The following is a 22,317-nucleotide window of genomic DNA, read 5'->3' on the forward strand; positions in this document are numbered from 1 at the left end:
CGGCGCCGTGGCAAAGTGGTTCGTGCGCCTCCCTGTAACCTGGAGGTATAAATAAGACTCGTCAATGCCACCACTGTCGGTGTATACGCAATTGCTGCTCAAATAGCGAACATCAGACGGAACGTGGCAGCCTACGATTCCACGTATGTACTCTTGGTAAACCCGAAGGTAAAGTCACTAACGATATTTTGTTTGGAACGATTTTTTTGTTTTGAATGTGTAGGCTATAGACCGGAAACACGCTGTTTTTTATTTTGTAATTTTCAACCGCAAATGCTTAATGACATACACATCTATCATGGGTCGGCTATATTGGTTGTATTAATCTGGATTTTAAATATGTTCATTGAAGCAGGAAATAGGATGTAATCGTATATATCATCCGACATATTACGTGGGTAACTAGTGACTTGTATCCTATAACTCTCACCACCGGTAACTTTGTGAACTTACTATTATATTGGTTTTAACTTAGTGTTAAAACATTATGTCAGCATTAACAGTTGGCTAAAGTGCGAAAGTTTTCAACGTTTGACAGGAATTGAATTTTTGTCTGTTAGGTTTTCGTAGCACTATATACTTATACTGTGATTCATTACATGAGAATCGTTCAAATGTATGGGCCCATATCAGGTTCAGATTCTCGAAAAATATTACAGCTCTATTGTTAAAAAACAATTAGGAAGTACGGGATATTTCGTTCATAACGTTACCCCTCTTAGCTCTGTGTCTCACAGTAATATAATACGTGTTTATAACATATGAGCGGTTAGGTCAAACTGAAATAAAATGCCTTCCGGAAATAAAGCTTTCTACGTCTTATCGTTTGGGGTTCTTTTGAATGTATCAGCCTATGCAGGTTTGTTCTTCGTACAAATAACATGTCCTTATATTTTGTCTGGAGTGATAAAGTGATTAGAAACTGTCTCTACGTTTACGGATTTGATGATTGGTGCTTCTAAAGTCACATAAATGGTAACTTGTAAGCGGGTATTAGGTGTGTGTATAACGTAAGAGAACAAGCGTGTTACAGCAGCAGCTACCATTGTCGGCCACACCAGAATAAATAAATACATTACTTTATTACATGCTCTTCAAATTTAAATGTACCGTTAACTACATTATATGCTGTATAACTTTAAATGTTCCAATGTTAAAATTTCAGGAATACTTAACTTGCAGAGCAGTATAAACATCGAACACAACCTGGGTACCTTGGGTGCAAGCCTTATGTATTTATCTGCCGCTGCTGTAGCTGCGTTCATTGCCCCTGTGCTGCTAAGAATCATCGGCGCCAAGTGGTCGCTTATAATTGGTGAAGCATGTTTTGTTCCCTACAGTCTGATGAACTTTCACCCAGGTAGAATTATGATTCTTTTGCATTAGTGCCAGCACCGCACTCGTTTAAATTTTTAGTTTCAAGTTTTACCCGCGTATAGCGCATAGGTTTAGGCCGTGTGGGCCGTGTGGGTCCGGCATTGAAAAAAATCGGCAGGTTTCTTTATATGCAAACCTCATGGTTATTGTAAATGTATAATTTGGTCAGGATTTTCACGACACTTACCTTTTTTCGCATTTAGGGAGATTGATTGTATTTGAAGTTTGGAAGTGTGCCACGTACGCGAGTCACTTAATTAATTTTGTTTTCATATATATTAAAGTGGGGAAAGATGGGACAATATTTCCAAATTAAAAATATATATATGACGGTTTTGGCTGATACGATGAATTAGTACTATCATTCCTGTAATAATTGACAACAATTTAAAAACGTACATTAAAACAGACGAGAAGTTATTTATAGCAGTAGGCACAACAGGTGTATTTTTACAAATTCAAAAACACGTATGGTAAGACGGGATATGGTAAAATTTGTTAATTTGAATAATAAGTGAATTTGTAAATAGTAATGTAGTAGGGTGAGAAAAGTTGTTGCACCTTTTCATTCTATTCTCGTCAAATTTGATATTAGAAAGAACGTTCAAAAAGTATGTAACCGTATCCTTAAACCTCCCATATAGACCGTTGTTAAATATCAAAAACACGATCAGGATACTTGGATACAATGTGCTAATGCTGTCCCATCTTTCTCCACCCTACTATACACGTAAATATCACAAAGAATACCGTACGCTTTGAAAATCTAGTTTGAAGATTCTTTTTTTTGCCCTATAGTTTTTAACATGTTGCATATACTACAGTGGAGGCAGATGGGACACTTAAGCACATATTGACCAATATTTCTCAAATCAAAATACATTGCGGTTTTTGGGTCATACCTCAAATTAGTACTATCATTTCTATATTTAAATAATACCAATTCAAAAAAGAAAATAACACACATAAGAAGTTATTTGGCGATTAGCACACAAGTGATATTTGACAAATTCGACAGCATACAGGATAAGACGCGAGAGTTTAAAATAATTGTTAATTTTGTTTAATATAGTAGGATGGGGGAAGTTGGAAAACATTTTACCTCTATTTTTTCGTCCCGTGTGGTAGAAAACAAGGAACAGTTGAAGAATTATAAAACTATAGGCCTATGCTCAAGACTCTCATAGACCGTTGTTAATTGTTTAAAACATGATCGGCATATTCGGATATTATGCGCCAAAAGTGTCCCATCTTCCCGCATCCTATTATAGGTGTATTTATCTAATGTGCTAAAGATGTCTTATCTTCCCCCACGGTACTTTTATACATTAAACAAACTGTACACATCCACTGTGAGGAATGGGTATTGCGTTATCCATGTTATAGAAGGTTGAAGCTTATCTCACACAGCTGCATAAGCTATAAATATCTCAATCTCCATTTACGATGGGATGGGTGAATGTAAATTATTTATCCTCGCGTGGAGGGGCAACGACAGGTGTTAGACGTTAGAGCATATGTTAACACGTATGTAACTTTGTATGTAAATAATTGTCGAATTTCTCTGTAAGTATATAATTATGCCGAGACATGGATGAACCATGCTGTTTTCTAGCTATATACACTGTGATACCATGTGCGGTCCTTGGTTCTCTTGGTGAAGGTGTAATGTGGTCATCATCAATTTACTATGTTACCCAACTTGTATGTATGCATTGGTCTACAACAACCAAAGAAGAGTGCAGTGAAGGGTCGACATTAGATGACGAGAGGAACAAATGGTTTGGAACATTCTATGGGATTTTAAAATCATCTTTGGTACATATTACATTTATTCATTCATATAATAGCATACCAGATATAGGTTAGGGTAAGATGGTACACGTTTTAATTCATTTTTATCGTCACACTTGGTATAGTATAAGGAACAGTTATCAATTATGTACCTTGTAGTCCTAGCCTTGTTGATTATTTAAAACATAATTAGGAAATATGGAACACCATGTGCTACCAGTGGGCCTATCCCAACTTACCCCACATTACTATATATTTAATTACTTCTTCGAATACGGGTAGAATAGTTAATACAAATAACAAGCAATGTTAATAAGTGTAATGGACCAAATAAATGTGAAAATAATTGTAAATAAACATAGGCCTACACGTTTAATTAATCTTATTTAGCCTACCTTATAAGTGACCAATCATCTGCAGATTTTTGGCAATTTGGTTTCGTATGCTGTTCTTTATGGAGCAAAGACCTTGGGTGTTTCACCTCATAATGAAACATCATTGTTTCAACACATTTCACATTGTGGCAGCAATTACCAAGCCAAACAGGTAACATTTATAATATGGTCCAGTTTATGTTTAAATGGATATTTTACCAACCTGTTCCGTTTTAGACAAATTCAAGCTTGTTAAAGTACGTCCCTGCTAGCAGGTTATCTGTATATCTTTTGATTACATTGTTTACAATCATGCAAATTGGGTCAACAGTTCTTCTCATACTTTTCCTGCCAAAAATACGGATTGAACAAAGTATGAGAGTGGTAATAGTATTGTTAATTATTCTTTTCTCTTTGTTGTTTCAATAGTATATATTCTTCACTAATGTTTCAGAAAAGTCAATCACAAATAATGTTATTATTTTTAATGTTTATAATTTGCTTGTACAGAAAACTGTGATTTGAAAACACCTGTAAGGGTTTTGGTAGAAACAGTCAAAGCAACTTTCCACCAAGCCCTCTCCATAGATCAGTTATTGCTCACTCCAATATGCTTCTACTTTGGCTTGTTGGTCTCATATGCATTTTCCAATTTTACAGCAGGATTTGTGTCCTGCACAATTGGTGTGCAACAGGTGGTCTACAATTATATTCTATTGCACAAAGTTTACAGCACTACGTGGGAGTCCATATGTATATTACAATTTGTATCTCAAACATTTCGGTTTTAAATTTCGACATCACTAAATGATTTGTTTCAAACTGAAATATTTAAAAATGGAGACAGTGTTTTACATGTTGGCTACTATGTTTGTATAGAAATTGACCAGAAAAACAATCGTTTTACAAAGACAAATGTTTAATCGCTTTATGTTTAGGTTGGTTTGGTTATGGCCACTTACGGATGTTTCAACTGTTTGGCAGCAATTGGCGTGGGAAAAGTTTCGCACTGGTTTGGTGTTGCGCCGATTTACATAATTGGATTATGTTTTGATTCATGTAGCATGGTAACTCAGTTGTTTTGGACACCTACCCCATCAAACAAGTACTGGGTTTATGCGTTCGGGTGTTTGCTTGGTGTATCAGATGGCATTTGGCAGACTACAACAACAGGTATGACCATAACTAAGTATTCTCTTCTAGAATAGGCACATCGTCCTAATACTCAAAAACCAAAGACTATGCTTAGTTCAGCAAATAACTTATTCCAATATTATTTTACCGAAATACTCTTTTTGTGTCTTTCCTGGTATATATTACATTAACTTTAACTTACATTTGTCTGCCATAAATCAAGCTTTAGAAAACTCTTTTAACACAATGAGTGGAGTAACAAAATATAAAATTAGGGTTTAATCTGACTTTTAGTGTGTTAAATGTTCATTTTCTTGTTTGATCGTCCAGCTACGATTACATCTGCTTTCGCACATTGTACTGAACTTGCTATTGGTGTTATGGAAATGTGGATTGCACTGGGCATGTTTTGTGGCTTTCTGTTGGGTGGGAGGGTTGTCATATTCAAGCAGATATGCTTATTATTAGGACTTCTCTATGTTGGGTGTGCAGGCTATGCAATCTTAGTATGGAAAAACAAACGAAAAGAAAAACTTAGCAAAACAGAGATGCATAAGTTGATTAAAAATACGGTGCAATAAACCCTTTAATTTAAACAACCTTGTTTCTATTTTGCTTTTACTAAAGTGAGAATATAAACTTTACTTTTTTATAATACAAAACCTTTTAAACAAAGAAAACAAACTTGTAATAACTGTAAAAATGCCATTTGATAAGAATTGATTAGGAAAGACTTTAATGCAATAAATGTGTAACCCAATATTCTCTTGTATTCAGATGTTCAATACGTAGTTTATTAATATATAAAACTTTAATATATACATTATATATGTATTTTATAACACTGTAACATGTGAGAAGGTAAAGACGCGGTAAAAAGTCAAGAAGTAGCATTGTTGGAATATCAGTGCACCAGCTGTATGAATCACGATATTTAAAATTACAACAATAAACATGGATTTATTGCACAACGACATCACAGTAAATATAACTACATACACTTTAACAGGAATGAAATCTATAGTAATAATGGGAGCATCAGTGTTTCAATTCCCTCTGAAACAAAAATTTTAACCATCAGGCAAACTTCAGGCTTAAAATGTGTGTAGTGATGCGCCAACAGTCTGAAGTTATTTTTACTTTCTAGCTATGCATCTCTCTTTACAATCTAAACAGTGCTACCCAGTGTTTTGTAAATAGGTTACATGGGCATAACATAATTCATATCCTACACAGTCTATTCTAAAACTAACAATGATCCGCTGGATATTATTTTAATTGGTAAAAGCATATTAACAATGTTGAATAAAACTTATTGTAGCAATTTTTTTTCAGGCCCTAAAAAATGCAGTAGTTATAATTTGGAAATTATTAAACTTTATTTTATTGTCATATCAAAGTATTTCTAACCATAAACCTAACGTTAGTTTACCATTGAGCTGCTTAAAATTGGTTTTCTTCTTGGTTTTCTTTTCACATCACCAACACACAGTGTGTTCTGTTGGATATATCTCCGATACTCCGAAGATAGCATCTGCCACTGCTCTGTATGAAGAACTCCATGGTAATTGTTGAGTATGTAGCTTGTGATGCGATTGTCCAAAGCTTTCAGAGTCCCAATAACGTTCTGGTAAGTGATTGAATGAAACTCATTTAATTCGCTGTGGCAAGTAAACAACAATCCTTTTAAGATAAGTATTTTGTTCATACACATTGTACTCAGTTACAAGTTATGAGACTATATGCAGGTTTGTTTTAAGGGATTTTTTATGAATGGCTGACAATTTAGGCCACCAATAAGGGACCACTGGATTAGAATAATTGTCCTTAAGTGTGTATTTTCTAACGCATTTTTGTAAAAGTAGACCTTAAAACAGGGGGCGACACGGGCCAAATCGTAGATTTATATTGGTCGGGTGGGCCGCACATAAAAAACTTTTAATAACAATTTATTAACAAACAAGAATAACAACACAAAGGCGTTAAAACGGTAATGGTTGGTTAGTTAGTGCTATGTTTTGATTTCATGTGCTTGGCGATTAAAGAGCTGACTGAATAACTTGCAAGTGTGTTCTTTTCTGCCCTTTCTCCTGACTTCTTAAAGATCGAGCTTTGTTGTTCCAGGTTCCGTTAAAGTTTGTTCAGTTGGTCAATTCTGAAATGCCCCTTTAAAGCACTGTACTTTTGGTGCTTTGTTTCGTAGTGCCGTTTTAAATTAAATTTTTTGTTGTCAGCCACAGTATCCGTGCAGATTAAATAGACTGGTTTACCATGGTGCAAGGTAAAGAAATATCTGCCTGTTCATGAATCATTAAATACTCTGCATTCATTATCTATTTTTCTATTTTCAGCCTCCAAAGTAACCAAAATTTTGTGGTACAGATACAACTTACTCACTTCTCAGCAACTTCAGTTATAATGAAACCATGTTATCAAAAGGCATATATAAAGACAAACGCCTTTGTGTGAAAATAATATTTTCTTTTGAGGGAGTTGACATAACAATGGGCAGAATGCAAAGTTAACGATAATCAATCAAACGAATAACACGACCGTGCGGTGGTGAATAGACTAGACTAGAGAGAGATACAATTAAAACAAAAGCCACTTCCTGCTGGAGCTTATACGCAATATATTGTTCATAATGGGCCGTGTATAAGGAAATTTACGAATCAGTGCGCGGCGGGTTAAAATAAGCTTGCAGGCCGAACCTGCCTGCGGGCCATAGGCTGCCGACCTCTGCCTTAAAACAAACTAAAAATAAATATTAGAAGATTAAACAAACCAACACATTAAACTGACCTCACTCCATTTTTCCCTGGATGCTTTATTAAGTAGCAGGTCACCACCTATATGTAGCGAACATGCATTTTCAATCGACAAATTTCTCATAATATGTTCAAAAAGGCTTTCGACTAAATCTGTTCTGCAACCAATACCCTGTTGGGGTTTAAAATATTAGTATACACCATGCAAAAATTGTTCCATACTGCCTAGAATTATTAAAAGTCTACAAAAACTTATTGCATGCTCAATATCTATTTCAATTTTAAACTTTTACTGGAAAGATATGGTAGTCATGAGCCTTTGAAACACAGATTGCAATATTAAGGGTTTTGCTATCTGGTTTGCTAACTTATAGGTATGGAGGCTGTGTTGGGTGTGACTCCATTAATCTATAGGTGTCACTTCAATAACAGGAAAATAAGATATTTATTTACTTGAAATATTTGTAGGAATGATTCATCTTTTGCAAGTTGAACAAAGTTGATCATAATGTTGTTCATACATGATGTCATTAGTTTGTGTACGATTGATGCAATAGGGAGACCCCAGCTTACAGTGTCAATTTTTAGAATCAAGGCATCTGTGTCTAACATAACACTTGTGACATTTCCTTTACACTGGAAAGAAAATTACATTTTTTACTTCATAACTATTTGAATATAATTTACATCTGTGAAGTCCTGCAGCATGTTATGGGACCCGACATTTAAGGCAGAGTTGGCCAAATAACCCAACACCCGTGGTGCTACTGTATGCCCCCCAACAAGATGTTGAAGCCAGTCTTTCCCAATAGCTAGACGACAAGGACTTCATTGGTAATGAGTAGGAGGTTTTTTTATGTTGTTGGTGACTTTATGTCTAAATTTTATCCCTTAATATTTTAAATACAGCCTATTATTAAAGTTTAATAATATTTTCTTGATTATAAAAAATATATTATCTTTTTCGTAATGTGTTGGGATACAATCATACTACCAATGCGGATGCAACAGTGTTATAACATTCTTCATGAATTTCTTTTCTTTGCATACAAAACTTCTTAGTTGCCCACAGTTGTTTGAAGTGCTTTGCGCTCCATTTTAAACATTTTTCTCTTAAATTTGAAAGGTTAAAAAGATTAGAAAGGTACAATCCATCTTTCATTCCATCCAAGCAACCTGAAGGTTGATATTAGTTTACTGTGGGATTTTAAGCAAATTTTAATACTTAGATCAAGATTTCTTTAATATTCTACTAGTACTTTCTTATGTATTTAAGGGCTTGAACAACTATTTTATTGTAAGTGGATAAAAACAACTTTATCATAGTAGACTGAGTTCTTAAACTATTTAAGGTACTCCGTCTTTAAGGGACCATACCAACAAAAAACGAAAATTTGTGTATTGATAGAAATGCCTAAATGGGATGTAGTAGGTACCACTATATTTTGAGCATCTTCATCCATATACAGTCTTCAATTTTTGGTTGGTATGCTTCTCTACTAGTAAAAAATGTATAGGCTGTATTGGTGTAAATGCAGTTCAAAAACGTGCAGTCGTGTTAATTTACAAACGAATTTACTAACTGTTACAACCAACTCGAAAACTAATGTTGAAAGTAAAACACATATAACTTAATGCTCTAAAAAACAAATTAACCTTGACATGGCTTATGAAAGAAATGACACTTTTCCTTCTTCACATAAAACTCTACAGCATTCATAACAAACATGGTAGCGTACATGTCTGCATCTGATGCAAGGCTAATTAATTCATCGAATGTGAACTCAGAAAGATCTACCAATGCTCCGTATATGAACAACAATAAGATAGCAAAGTTTTCCACAGATACTCCTTCTGTAGAAGAGAGCACAGCTCTGATGAGTGAGCATGTAATAGAATAAGCATAATTTTAATTAACATTTCTACTACCATGATCGACTAAGTTCAACCAAAAACAAATCATAAGTAACCAATAGAGTGGGTTTCGGTTGTCATTTATGACCAAGTAGCAGTAGGTAGAATGCATTGTTTAATCACAAGGTAGTAGTGGTAAGCAGGTAATGTTAGAACTTATTATCAGTCATATGATGTTTCAGTAAAAATAATGTTTAATTAGGTTAAATGATAATAAAGTATGAGAGTAGTGCTTTCATTGTAACCTGCGCAGGTGGAAACAGATTATGCTTACAATAAACCTTCTAATTTAAAACGTAAAATGGGTCCGACCTTATCTCCAATAGGCCATGGATGAGTTTATACATTATGGTTTATAAAACTATGCTTAGACAGAAATAATGCAGCCTATCCAGTGGAATAGATTAATCAAGTTTTAAAGTACATTTTTGATTTAGTACAGTACTAAATCAAAAGTGTACTTTAAAACTTGTAAATAATAAGTACTAATAGTACTTATTATTTACTTGGTAATTATTGGTTTTACACCGGAAAATTTGTTTTTTAAATTACTGTATCATATTTTATGATTTGATTTCAGTAAAATGTGAGAATTAAGAATTAAGGGTGTGAAAATAATTATGGCAAAAAAACAACAACAAGACCTATTGTTCGAAGAAAAGGCATCTATATAACAAGAGATCCCTCCATTAATGAATAAGCTATATAATAATTAGCATAATTTTAATTAACCATTATCGTTCGTAGGGTGTACCAGTCACGCATTTTATCCAAACTTTCTTTCTTTTTTATCAATAAGCAAGTTTTAACTACTGTTGATTTACCTTTACTGCTCATTTTTTAGCTTTTGTCAATTTATCGTGACCGAAGAGGTGAAATAAATGTCAATCATTCAACCCTTTTAATCCTATGGTGGCCAAAGCTTGACCAAAATCAAACCTGAAGTAAGCAACAAAGCGATTTTGGGTGACTATTTATGACCATGTAGCAGTAGGTAGAATGCACTATTAAAAATATTCTTATTAACCATGTACTGTGGTTTATAAAACTATGCTTGGTGAGAAATCATTTAATTAAAGTTTCAAGTACACTTTAGATTCAGCACATTTTACCAAATAAGAAAGAAATCAATAATTACTTGCTAATTATGTGGTTTAAATCCAAAAATTTATTTAAAAATTAATAACTTGATTTCAGTTGAGAGAAGACTAACTGTTCCACAGATCTATATGACGATGATCATTTACTGGGACAGCTCAATAAATACAGGTAGTTTATGAAAAACAGGGTATTGTTTGATGTATGTTTTTGAGTTTAACAGCCACACTTTTTGAATGACACTCCTTTACCATACTTTTTATTTATAGCGTGTTTTGCTAATTAGTATAGACACCCTAAAGGTGGCTGTACACAGTATCTGAATTTATCCATTTTGTCTGAATGTCCCTGCCACATGTGGAATTTGGATACGGCGAGAAAAAATGTAATGTAGCCTACACAGTATCACGATCAGCGATTCCAGACCGAATTTTTGCCAACTGAATTAAGTAAGCTCATGTTATACTTTTGTCTGGATTTTGCAGCTTGTCGTTGCATGAAAATTTTAAGCAAAAAAACTGAATAAAGTATCATATATTTTTCGCCAGAATAATGTATACTTGGTGTGTTAATTACGTTTTGCATCTACATGGTGTTGGTAAATACAAAAAACATAAATTAAAAGAGCTATCGTGATAAATGCTTGATTCATCATTTAATTTCTTAAACATTATCCCAAACACATGCCATACCTATCTAAGTCCGGCGCAAGGCGTAGTGGTTAGCGCGCCCGCCTCTAACCCAGAGGTAATGGGTTCAAGGCTCATCGCTGCTACCATTGTGGTCGTATGTGACCTTGAGCAAGACACTTCACGGCAATTGCTCCAACCCAGTGGTCACTAATGGGTTGTCCAAATTATCAGCCATACATAAAAATGAAAAAAAAAATTCCAAAAAAAATAATCACCCACAAAGTAACATACTTGGTAACTGCTGGCGCGAGGTGCACACCCGTGTTATAACGACTGTCGTTTTCCGGCCACGCGAGGATAAAGTAAGTTACATTCATTCATTCATTCATTCATTCATTTGCTGAGAACTCTTAACAAACTTAAAAAAATAATTTTTGGCAGCCCTTTGTTTTCCCGCACCGGGTACTGTGTACATACATATCGGACAAAAAAAACATTAATAAAAGACGCACCAAGTGATATAACTTTACTCTCAGTTTCCACCCACCCACCATGGTCATTCCTTAACATCGCTTGAAAGTAACTTGAACGACAATATAAAACACTTTTATGTGCAAGAAATATCTCTGATTTCACCTACAATAAATAAGTTGATCTTTAGCTACAAACTAATGCATTTAAATAGCTTGCATAGAAAATAATCATCAAATGATCACTCACTAAGTTGCATGCTTGGTATAAACCCTAAATTGCTACCTTAACCCTTTGGATGCAACATTGTTTTTCGTAATTTTCATTTTTTGACCAGGTTTCACTTAATTGAATTTTGGAAGCAAGACATGGCAGTTAAACCAAAACTTGCTATAGGAAGTTAGTGCAGGATAAATTGATAAATTATCTTTAAGCTTAAAGTTTTTTTTAAGGCTCCGTCATAAACCGTATAGTATTGATTATTTGAAAAATGTATTACAAACTTGATTAGTATGTAAAAGCCTTTCTGATGTATGATTTATAAAATTCCTTTTATAAAGGAAAAAATACAAATTATAAAGGAAAAAATACAAAAATTTGATATGCAGATTATAAACAACGTTCTAGTTGCTGTGTTATAAAACCATCTTTGAAATGTCTTTAGAGAGTTCACTGTGATTTAAGGATGGTCCTGCTCATGGTTATTTTAACATAGTCAAGTATAATATAAGCAAATATGTTTACAAATTTTGGTAAAAAGTTTTTTAAAAAATATTCGAATAAGCTGACATATATTTTATTACTAAAAACAACGCAAATTTCTTTGTTTTTCAAATTACATCACACTTGGCACTATGCGTTAAAAATAACCGCATTACTGACTATTGTGTAACATGTGGCGGGAAACCACTATCTGGCAAGGAGCAAAGGGTAAACCTGTGAAATGTTATTATTCTACATCCAAAGGGTTAAACCCATGAAATGTTATTATTTTAAAAAAGATAGCAGATACAAATAGCACTATGGTGGTTCTACTTTATACACTAAATAATCCACTGCAAAATACTTTAACACAGTCTAATAGCCTACCCTAATTTTAAGGTCGTAATGAAAACCATTTAACAAAAGTTGTATTAAACAATCTGCCAGAATGCTTCTATGGTTAGCTACATCTGAGTAGTTTGATAATATTTCTGATTGGCTTTCGTTGGATTCCCATGTTTCTAAAAGAAAACATTAAGGTAAAAGTTTTTCGAAGCGTATGTAAACCCTCTTTAATAAGATTATGTCTATTCACTTATGCGGGTAATGAATGATTAATTTTGGCCACCTAACATTCTTGATTGTATAAATCAATAGTTTAATATTGGTTTTACATGTTCATCTCTTTGTATTTAAACTTAAAAAAAAAATACAACACACACATTATAGTGCATATACATAGAAATCATACTACCTTGACTTTTTATGATGGATTTGACATCAACATTATCATATGTTACACTTCGAATGGTTCCCACCACATTGTCCGTCTTATCCATGTTTTCTTCAAGATACCTTTATAATAAAAATGTGCTTGCCATTGGATTTCCATCCGTTAGACTCGCACTAAATTTGACAGGAATTGGGGATGTGATGAGATCATTGATGTTAATATGCTCGTGTTAGTGGTAGGTAGTTAGGAGTTGATGGTTAGGGGGTTATAGTGGTTTGGTTATAGGGTTAGCAGTTAGGGGTAAGTGGACAAGTGGTTAGCAAATAACTAGCACCAAATCATTACATATAAGTTATAAAAAGATCAAGATTTGTGCGATTTAAAATACCGTACTCTGTCAATGATGCAGTCAATTCGGTATAGAAGTTGTCACACAGCTGTTGGTATTCTTTCTCCGTTTTTTTATGAAACAGGTCTGACATTGGCCTTGGGTTAGGCTTAGCCATGCTGAATGTCAGATCTACAGGCTTTTTCGTTAAAGCCCATTCGCCACAAAGTTTAGTAAATAAGGTTAACAAACCGCAATATAACAGACCCTGCGTGAACGAAAAACATTAAACAAACATGTAAACAAATCTACTCAGTAGCCACTTCAAGGAAAATAACCTAAACCGATAATCGGTTACACGGGAACTGTTAAATTTTGATACAGTTTTAAATCTGTTACACATTTTAATTTTTAAAGCAGATATTAAAGTTTATGTTTAGATCATCGAAAATATTGGCATCGTCAACCATATTTCAATGTATTTTACCTGCAACCAGCGATGCGTGACCTGTAGTAAATCCAACAGCTGGAAATATCAACCAATCAGAATTGCTCTTACGGCGTCGGGTTACATTTTACGCTACGATTTCAATTCAAAATAAGAAACACAGTTAAGATATTAGGGTATATGCGTGCGTAGAATAATAAAGGTATTTTGTATGTTGTAAGATAAATTGTTTAATAGAAAATTCTCAAAAACTGTTAAGCTGGTTTTGTCAGTGAACTTTTACGTCGGTCGTCGTCGTTGTTTCAGTTATTCCACCCCGTGTATTTATAGTTAGGTTTAAATTAAGTACGGCTGTCCTAGGCCGTTTGTTTACTGTGCTTGTTGGTGTAACTTTAAAATTAAAACAGTACAATATATTGAATATATATATATATATATATATATATATATATATATATGTATATATATTTCTTTATTTAAGCAGTAAAGTCTTTAAGTATTATATAGCGTATATATGTTTAAAAGTGATGGATCAAGACATTGCAACATCCATGTACAAATTGGAGAGTCTCTCTGATCATTTAGCACAGTTAAAGAGAGAACTAAACGCCCAGGAATCACTATGTGGTGATACTGATCTAAAATATACAGAGAACATTAATAGTTTACGTGAGCTGAGAAGGCAATTCATTTCCCAAATGTGTTCACTTATTTTCCTGGCAGAATTTGTGAAGCATGAACAGGATTTAGTACCAGAAGAAGAGTTTACCTCCAATATTGACCAACTGGGCGCTTTATCTAAGCCAGAAATGAAATTATACGCCGCGGTAAAAATTCGAAATAAAAATATAATGAGAGCACTGGATGAGGCTGAAGAAATTTGCAGCCAGTTCCAGGACTGGCAGGAATTCCATTTAGACATAATGAGTAGGAAGAATGAACTGATAAAAGTGGTGGATGTATTGAAGGTTAAATCGGATATTTTTATGACAGAAAATATTAATGAGGAAAAAGCAAAAGTCATCCTCCGAGAGCAAGAGAAGAAGATTATAAGGTTGGAAGATGAAATTGCCAACTGTTTACATCACGATGTTATTTCCCCATTTGAGAAAATTACCTATGAAGAAGTAGATGCATTATTGTCATTGGGTGAAATTAGAAAACACAAGGCACATGTCCAATCTCACCAAGACATGAAAATGTCAGCTGTTATTAATTTTGGTCACCTTCAAGTAGTAGACAATCAATCAACATGTAAAATACTGGAGGTGTTTTATGAACGTGATGATTGTGTACGGTCAAGTGTAATGGTGCGACTTACATACAATAAGCAAAGTGATAATCAACCTTCTAAAATATCAGTGACAAACTGCCCAGTTGAAGTGAATGATATATTAGGCTTGGATATTCAATCGTTTTTATCACAACTTCAGCTTCGTTTGAACCAAATTGAATGAAACATTGTTTTTGTTGTTAATCTGTTTCTTTTTTTGATAACCTGCTGTAGTGCTATAGTATATCTTATATATGATTAGTTGATTACAATACCATTTTCCAGCCCAGCACGTACATGTGGGAGAGAAAAGCCATACAAATGATACAATACCACTACTTTCTGTTTTATATAGCTGAAGTTTTTCATGTTATAGGATTTAGACCAGTTGCCCAATTATCCCAATACCATTTTTACACTTTTTTGAAATTTGTGTCCAGTGTCTTAATGGTTACTTAGCGGTATCATTACTAATAGCTTATTGGCTTTAATAAAACGTCTTTTGTGTTATAAGAAATAACAGGATTGTCAAATATAAAGAAAATTGATTAAGACGGACTGGTCAGACTGAAAATGTCTTCCCCAATCCACGTTCATGTGCAAGACAACACACCCCTGCATGTGCATGTGAAGAAACCAAAGAAAGGAGAAATTTCAAAACAAGTAATTAAAACAGAATAGTTCATTATGGTTTTGTTAAAATTCCAGCATAAACACGCGTCACCAAGTCTCTAAACATGTCCACTGGGCTACAGGCAGGCGCGTTAACCACCTGTCTGTTAATCCAAAATGTGTCATTTATATAAATGTTGATAAAATCACAAATGAATCAATTGCCAAAAGATCTCTTTTTCACTCGTATAAGCTTTAGGTTTACAATATTTTGTGATTCCTTTTTGAAGGCTGTTGGGCCTAGGCACCAATTTGGCAAGTTGCAACATAAGCTATTTTTTAGGATCTATTTTTTAAGTTGCGTATTACTTCACTTTGGCAACATGTTCAGTTTCAATTGCTGGTTCATTATTAAAGTGTTTAATATACGTTGCAGCAGTATTACACTTTTTTGACTTTCCATTATTTACCATAGAGCACACTTCATTTAAAAAGTGGAAATGATCGTCACAGTGTTCGACCTGGCCCGAGAGGTCGAAGGAAAGACATTAGTGGGCCTTGGGTTCCTGCTCCTGGGAAAACAAGTACTAGGGATAAAGTGAACAAGAATTATAAATGGGAGGTGTGTTTATGCATTGTTTCAGTTAAAGTTACTCACTGTATTATTTAAATATAAATAAAATTTTTGGATACCCAATTCTTTATAAGTTATTCATGTTTTTTTTATTCAATATTCTGTTATACGTCCTGTAGTGTGGCTACCCTTGTCACCCTGGTTTTATTTCTATTTTTATGTTTCAATCCAATTTTAGTCTGGAGGTTCCCAGCTTGAAGTAAATCAACCTCGGCTTGATTTAAAGATCCACCCTAGTGATTCTGCTCCTCTGAGAGCAAGCGATCTATCCACAGAAGAAGACAATCGTTTGCGACAACATCTATCCGAATATGAGCAGAAGATTGACAACCTAATGGCTGAAGTAGGAACACTAAAAAATGAGGTAGACACCATTTTATATAATATTCCGGTATGCAGTCAGGATATGGTTACAAATCCACTTAATCCACTACTAAAACTAGTTCTGTAAAACAATTTAATTTACGAAACTCTTTTTTTTAGCCATTTATATATAATATATATATATATATCATTTTTTAATTCCATGAAAAATGGCAAATAATCTGTTGCAGGCAGCTGATATAAGTTTAGAGATTTCAAAAAATGCGGAGAAAAAGCAGAAGTGTACGTCTTGCAAAACAGCACAGAAGGAAATAAATAATTATCACGCTGGTTGTAGTAATGAGTTGGATGAACCTAACCCAACAGACAGGAGAGTCAAGAAAGCATTAAGTCGACTTGTGAAGTCCGCAAAATCAGAAAATATTGCACAAAAGTTTAAAGTTCCCTTTTCAAAAAACATCAACCTAAGAGTTGAGCATGGTAATGGAGATGCTGCGGTGTATATTGACAGGTAGAACATAGAAATGAAATCAGTGAAATATAATATATATATATATATATATATATTGTTTTGGGTTGTGAAAAATTTAAACTTATTTGTATTTTAGTTCTCGTAGAAAAAACAGTAATGACAGAACTATGAATGACTTGTTGGAAAATCTGCCAGATAGAATGTCATACAGTAAGGTATTACCATTATATTTGCTTGCAAAGGATATTAATCGTTTAATAGTTAGTGTTAGGTCATAGTGAAGGTAATGTTGTTCAGGTTTCATTCAGAGAACCCATACATAGTTACAGTGATGATATATTGGAAAGTAATTCAAAAGAATTAGAAGGTTGTTGTGTAGAAGAGATAGAAAAAAATGCGTATAAGGAGTGGGTGAATACTTCACCAAAAGACGAGGTACATAAGTATATGATAAAAGTATTTTATACATTTCAAAACCACAAATTCAACCACCTAATTAAAAAATATATGCTGTGCAACAATGCATGGGTTTTCCATATTAATCATGCCAAACTAATTTTTTGTAAATTTTCTTCATTAGGTTAAAAACTAAAAAAAGTTGAGTGACAATTTTTCGTTTGAGAAATTCCATTTGTTGTTACACGGCTTATTTTTATAACTTTGGTTAAATTTATGGTTTTAAAAGCATTTTTTTAAAAGCCGATTTGTTGTTTGAAACTATGGTGGTATATTTAGATAATATTAAAGCATTTCCATGTATGCATAAATTTTGATTTTTTGTTGGTATGTTCTTTAATTTGAAACTTGTATTGGTATAAATAATTCAAAACTGACAATAGTTGTATACGTGGCTAAGTGATAGGCCGTTGTTATCGGGATAACTAAAGTTTGTTTGTCAGCTTTCAACTTTTTTAAACCCCTGTGGAAATTTGAAAACCATAAATCATTTTGTTAAGATTGTTTTCAGTCATAGCTTTGATTTATTTGTTAAAAATTTAGGTAGAATATTTATAAATATGTAGTTAACTTTATATATATATATATTTTAAAAGGCTGAAATGAAGAAAATTGAGCAAGAATTGGAGGAGAAAGAAGAACAATTAGAAGCTTCACATGCTGTAAGTTGTTTGCATTTAAATTTTTTGGGAGTTTAATAACGACGCGTGGTGTGGGTTCTGACATAAAATGTTGGCTGCTTTAACTAGCCCAATGTTCGTGTGGCGCTTTCACCGCAAAGTCAGCTAATTTATCTTTAAATATTCAAGTAAAATAGGAACTAACTACCAATCGTGAATCGTGAACAAGGAATCAGAACTTATGATTGCGCATATTAAATCAATGAATCACAAAAAAAATTGTTGCATTTTTATATATTACGTTAAAAGGTATTGTGACAATATAATGAGTAATAATGTGGGACAAGAGACTAAATTGCTAAGATCTGGTTTAAACCTCTGAATTTGCATTCCTGTTTAGCATGTAGCTTTTACTTTAACTAACTTTCTTCTGCAATCTAAAATTAAAACATATATAAATAATAAAATTAACATTTTTTTTATATATTCATAAAGAAGAAGCATTCGTTATATCAAATCCATAATAAAATTTGATTTTTCTTTAGTAGTTTCGAAGCTTTCTTATGGGAAATCCAATGCATTTTCTAAACAGCCAATTATTTTTACTGGCAACGTGAGATCTGATGCCTGAGCTCGCTGTGTACTTTTAAGAGACCAGATATTAAACCGGATATAGATTAACCGACATCGTGGCAAACTTATTTTATTGTGTTAACACTGTTAAGAAAAAAATAACGCATAAATTGTGATATTCGCAATAGTATCAAGAAAAAAGAAGCTGTTTAGTATAAAAAATATAACAAACGCACAATCGGAAAAGTTGCTTTATATGAAAATTTTGTGGTGTAAGAGGGGCATCAAACAAAAATAAAAAAAATTGTGTATGGATGAGAAATATCGCATAAAATTAAAAATACCTGCTGACTTAACAAATTTTAATATCTAAAATACTTATCTTGCACATATATATTTTAAAAACAAATATTGTATATGGTTGTATCCTGACCAATACAGGCACTTGAAACAAGAGAGAAAGCTTTACAATATATGGCAAAGGAATGTGAAGAAACAGAAAAGGAAAATTTAAGACTTCGTAAAAGCGTGGACAAACTGAATGACAGTTTGTAAGTTTTGACTGTTTAATAATATTCTTTGCAGGCAGATATTTTATGCAGCATATTATTAGTACAAACAGTACCGTGCAATGACATCATGTCTTTTTCTTAGAAATTTGCATACGTAAATTTGCATACGTGCTTCAAGTGAAGACTTGTGTAATCTTTGTCATTTAGTATTGGTCTAGATTTAAGAGATACTTTACAAAAGAAAATTTAAATGCGATGACAGACAAGGGGTTAACATGTTATGTCAAAAACAAATATTAAAAAATAAATTATTGTGACTAATGTTAATTGACTATTTGACTACACCGCCACTTCAATACTTTTGGTTTTGTCCAGCACTGCATTAAATAATAATAATAAAGTTGATTAGCTTCAATATGTAGTGGCCTTCATATCATACATAGTAAACCTCCCAAATAAATATAAAGTCAAGTGATGCAAAAATCTTCCTTAGGTTTAATATACTTTCTAATCTAATACATACAGACACAAACCAGATGAAGTTCCAACAAAACAAGATCTGTTGCTTCGTAAACTGGTAGAAGTTGAAGTGATTGGTGTGGAAGCTGCAAAGCAAGTTGCTGCATTACGTGATGTGGTTAATAGACTTAAATATGTGAGAAGTTTTCTGCAAATATTATTTAAAGCTTGGCAGTAACAGTGTGTTGTTACCGCAATAGTGCAAAATGTGTATACTGGATAGATATTATATAAATCTATATATGGCTCATCATGACGACATGTATTGAATGTCCAATCGCTATCGCGTAGATCAATGTTAGGGCAGATGTTTTACAATAAAGTACAGTGTTCCTGACTGCCAGTCTACATATATATATTACAAATATTAGATTCTTGGTCCAAAATTTGGTCTGTGTCACCTAAATAATGTGGAAATGTATGCAGTAGGTTGTTTAAATTTGTAACACTTTGAACTATTTTAATACTTACAGGAAAAGAGGTTGTCTCATTCTGAGGTGAACTTGGTTGCCAAACACAGAGAACTTTTGTTACAGAAATTTGATGAATTTGAAGCCAGTAATCGAGCTACAAGGAGATTGTTACAAACAGAACACAAGGTTTAACTTTTTCAATACACATACTATTTACATGATTCTATTTTATTCGGGTGAAATGCTATAGCAAGGGAGGGGGGGCTGAGGTTTAATGTGGTTTATTACCCCAACTGAATTGATATTGATATTTTTCATTGGTGCACAACTTCTAAGGAATGACAAAATATTTCTCTTGTTTATATATGTATAGCCTAGGCCTATTTAATTGCTGCTAGTATTATAAGTGTGAAAGAGGCCATTGTACTACAATTGCCAAAAGGTCTATTCTATGTGGGTAAGGTCCTTGTCCGGGCCCTGGGATATATGCCAGACTTGGCCCATTACCTCAACACTCGGTATGCCTATTTTAGGGCTTTCATGCAACCAGTGCAACTCTGTTATGAACTCCATTTATTTAGTGGCATTGTCTTGGACTAAGTCTCAACTCATTTCCTCAACTTTGCAACAACTGCATTGCTGTCAGGGGTGTATTATGTCGCAGAACGTTTTTCTTTGTGCGCTTACAAGATAACAAATTTCGCACAACTTTGTAAAAGTGGCCTATAATTTGGACAACCCACTAGTGCAGGGGTTCCCAAACCGCGGCCCGCAGGAGCAAAATAAATGGCCCTCAGAGGACTTCAAAATTACTGATTGCATACGTTCACAAATAAACATATTACTTTAAAAAATCGTCTAAAAATGTTTTATTGATTTCTGTAATAATTTACGTTGTCTTTGTTACGTCACAAAAATGATTATGACTGTCACAGCATCAGCCAACCTTATACGCTTGTTACTCTGGTATAGGGGTTATATCGTGACATGATTCACCAAAAATACTGTGAAACTTTGTCTTTTACTCCGCAAGTACATAGTTTAATCTGTTCTAGAAGCCATGTTTATTACCAGCATATGTGCCGAACTTTCTGACCTAACTAACAGTATTCGTTATAACCAAATTTTGGCCAATACACAAGTCGCGTCGCCAATATAGCAAGGAAAACCTTGCCCAACGCATAATTATGATTTCACATAATGGCCCGCGATAAAATAAGTTTGGGAACCCCTGCACTAGTGTATTGCCTTAATCATACCCTTTGATTATGATACATTTGTCTAAGCCTTGAACCACAGCTTCGAACTCAATAGATCTATTCACACTTATACTTTTTTGCTTCCAGACTTTATCGGATGTTCAAAGATTGGAGGAGCAGCGTGACATCCTAATGCGGAAGATGGCGGACACAGATTCTGAGATTCTACATCTGCGATCCGAAGTCATCCAAAAGAAAACAGATGCAGAACAACTGGAGGCTCAGGTTGGTATCTTCATTGTGGATCAATGAATGTAACTTATCTATCTCGTGTGCCAAAGCAATGGCAGTCACTACCAGTTATCCTATATGTTACTTTTATAACGGTGCCTTGATCCGCGAAGCTGCTTTAACGGCCAGTCACAGGGCCTTACTGTTGTACTCTGCTATAAGCTACACTAAATACGACTTAAACACAAAAAACATGTAATTTAATAAAAAATGCATCAAAACGAATTACATTAAAATAGACTTAACTGTTACACCACATTGGTGACAACAACTCGACTGGATACAGCTTTCCCTCAACGATTCGTTACAAGAGTTCACAATAAATACAACCTTTTACCGAAACAGTAGAACGAGAACTGCCTGATACACCAACAACTGGAAGAAGGAAAAGTCGCGGGGCGTGCCACAACACACGCAACAATTAGACTAACAACGAGAAAGTAGCGGAAATGTTAAAACAAGTGTGCGAAACTAGTTGTGTGTAAATAATAGTGATAAGAAATGCAAAATAATAAGTCTACAAATAGTAATAGGGAAACAAAAGAACACAAATAGTGCGAAGAAACACAGCCAAAGCTCAACTAACCGATAATACAAATTCCACATGAACAATAAAAACAGTCCGGGGCCAATCAATTGTGTTAAA

General features: G+C 33.8%; 4 protein-coding genes across 10 annotated transcripts in view; 3 read left to right on the forward strand and 1 right to left on the reverse strand.

The window, feature by feature from the left end:
* On the forward strand, nt 1-15,566 carry LOC149723591 (N-acetylglucosamine transporter UNC93A-like). Of its 3 annotated transcripts, none has more exons than XM_089893512.1 (9): nt 1-168; nt 1,166-1,360; nt 2,993-3,195; nt 3,592-3,717; nt 3,783-3,918; nt 4,056-4,240; nt 4,484-4,718; nt 5,010-10,305; nt 10,559-15,566. In XM_089893512.1, the coding sequence occupies exons 2-8, from the start codon at nt 1,231-1,233 to the stop codon at nt 5,258-5,260; spliced, it is 1,266 nt and encodes a 421-aa protein (XP_089749638.1). In that variant the 5' UTR covers nt 1-168; nt 1,166-1,230; the 3' UTR covers nt 5,261-10,305; nt 10,559-15,566. The 3 variants fall into 3 exon arrangements, with proteins under 3 accessions (XP_089749638.1, XP_089749639.1, XP_089749637.1); XM_089893513.1 differs by lacking the exon at nt 1-168 and adding an exon at nt 544-859 and having other exon boundaries at nt 10,206-10,305; XM_089893511.1 differs by lacking the exon at nt 1-168 and adding an exon at nt 702-859.
* Nucleotides 5,588-13,524, reverse strand: LOC149723592 (BTB/POZ domain-containing protein 8-like). Of its 5 annotated transcripts, none has more exons than XM_089893516.1 (10): nt 13,391-13,524; nt 13,019-13,119; nt 12,652-12,785; nt 11,643-11,727; nt 9,104-9,301; nt 8,442-8,623; nt 7,901-8,083; nt 7,482-7,619; nt 6,112-6,306; nt 5,588-5,735 (listed from the first exon to the last, which is right to left on the reverse strand). In XM_089893516.1, exons 1-10 carry the CDS (start codon nt 13,501-13,503, stop codon nt 5,718-5,720), a joined length of 1,347 nt encoding a protein of 448 aa, XP_089749642.1. In that variant the 5' UTR covers nt 13,504-13,524; the 3' UTR covers nt 5,588-5,717. The 5 variants fall into 5 exon arrangements, with proteins under 5 accessions (XP_089749642.1, XP_089749640.1, XP_089749644.1 ...); XM_089893514.1 differs by having other exon boundaries at nt 11,604-11,727; XM_089893518.1 differs by lacking the exon at nt 9,104-9,301 and having other exon boundaries at nt 11,604-11,727.
* On the forward strand, nt 14,301-15,566 carry LOC149723593 (uncharacterized). Its single transcript, XM_089893522.1, has one exon. It carries the CDS (start codon nt 14,301-14,303, stop codon nt 15,228-15,230), a length of 930 nt encoding a protein of 309 aa, XP_089749648.1. The 3' UTR covers nt 15,231-15,566.
* The window catches only part of LOC149723594 (outer dense fiber protein 2-like), a 17,829-nt gene continuing 11,067 nt past the window's right edge, over nt 15,556-22,317 (forward strand). The window contains exons 1-8 of the mRNA XM_089893504.1: nt 15,556-15,709; nt 16,134-16,280; nt 16,471-16,656; nt 18,141-18,206; nt 19,179-19,288; nt 19,775-19,904; nt 20,242-20,367; nt 21,528-21,665. Coding sequence (XP_089749630.1) covers nt 15,620-15,709; nt 16,134-16,280; nt 16,471-16,656; nt 18,141-18,206; nt 19,179-19,288; nt 19,775-19,904; nt 20,242-20,367; nt 21,528-21,665 — 993 coding nt within the window. The 5' untranslated portion in view covers nt 15,556-15,619. The remainder of the gene's footprint in view (nt 15,710-16,133; nt 16,281-16,470; nt 16,657-18,140; nt 18,207-19,178; nt 19,289-19,774; nt 19,905-20,241; nt 20,368-21,527; nt 21,666-22,317) is intronic.

The sequence above is a fragment of the Ciona robusta genome, unplaced genomic scaffold (genome assembly GCF_009617815.1).
Source record: "Ciona robusta unplaced genomic scaffold, ASM961781v2 AP042744.1".
Classification (NCBI taxonomy): Eukaryota; Metazoa; Chordata; class Ascidiacea; order Phlebobranchia; family Cionidae; genus Ciona; species Ciona robusta.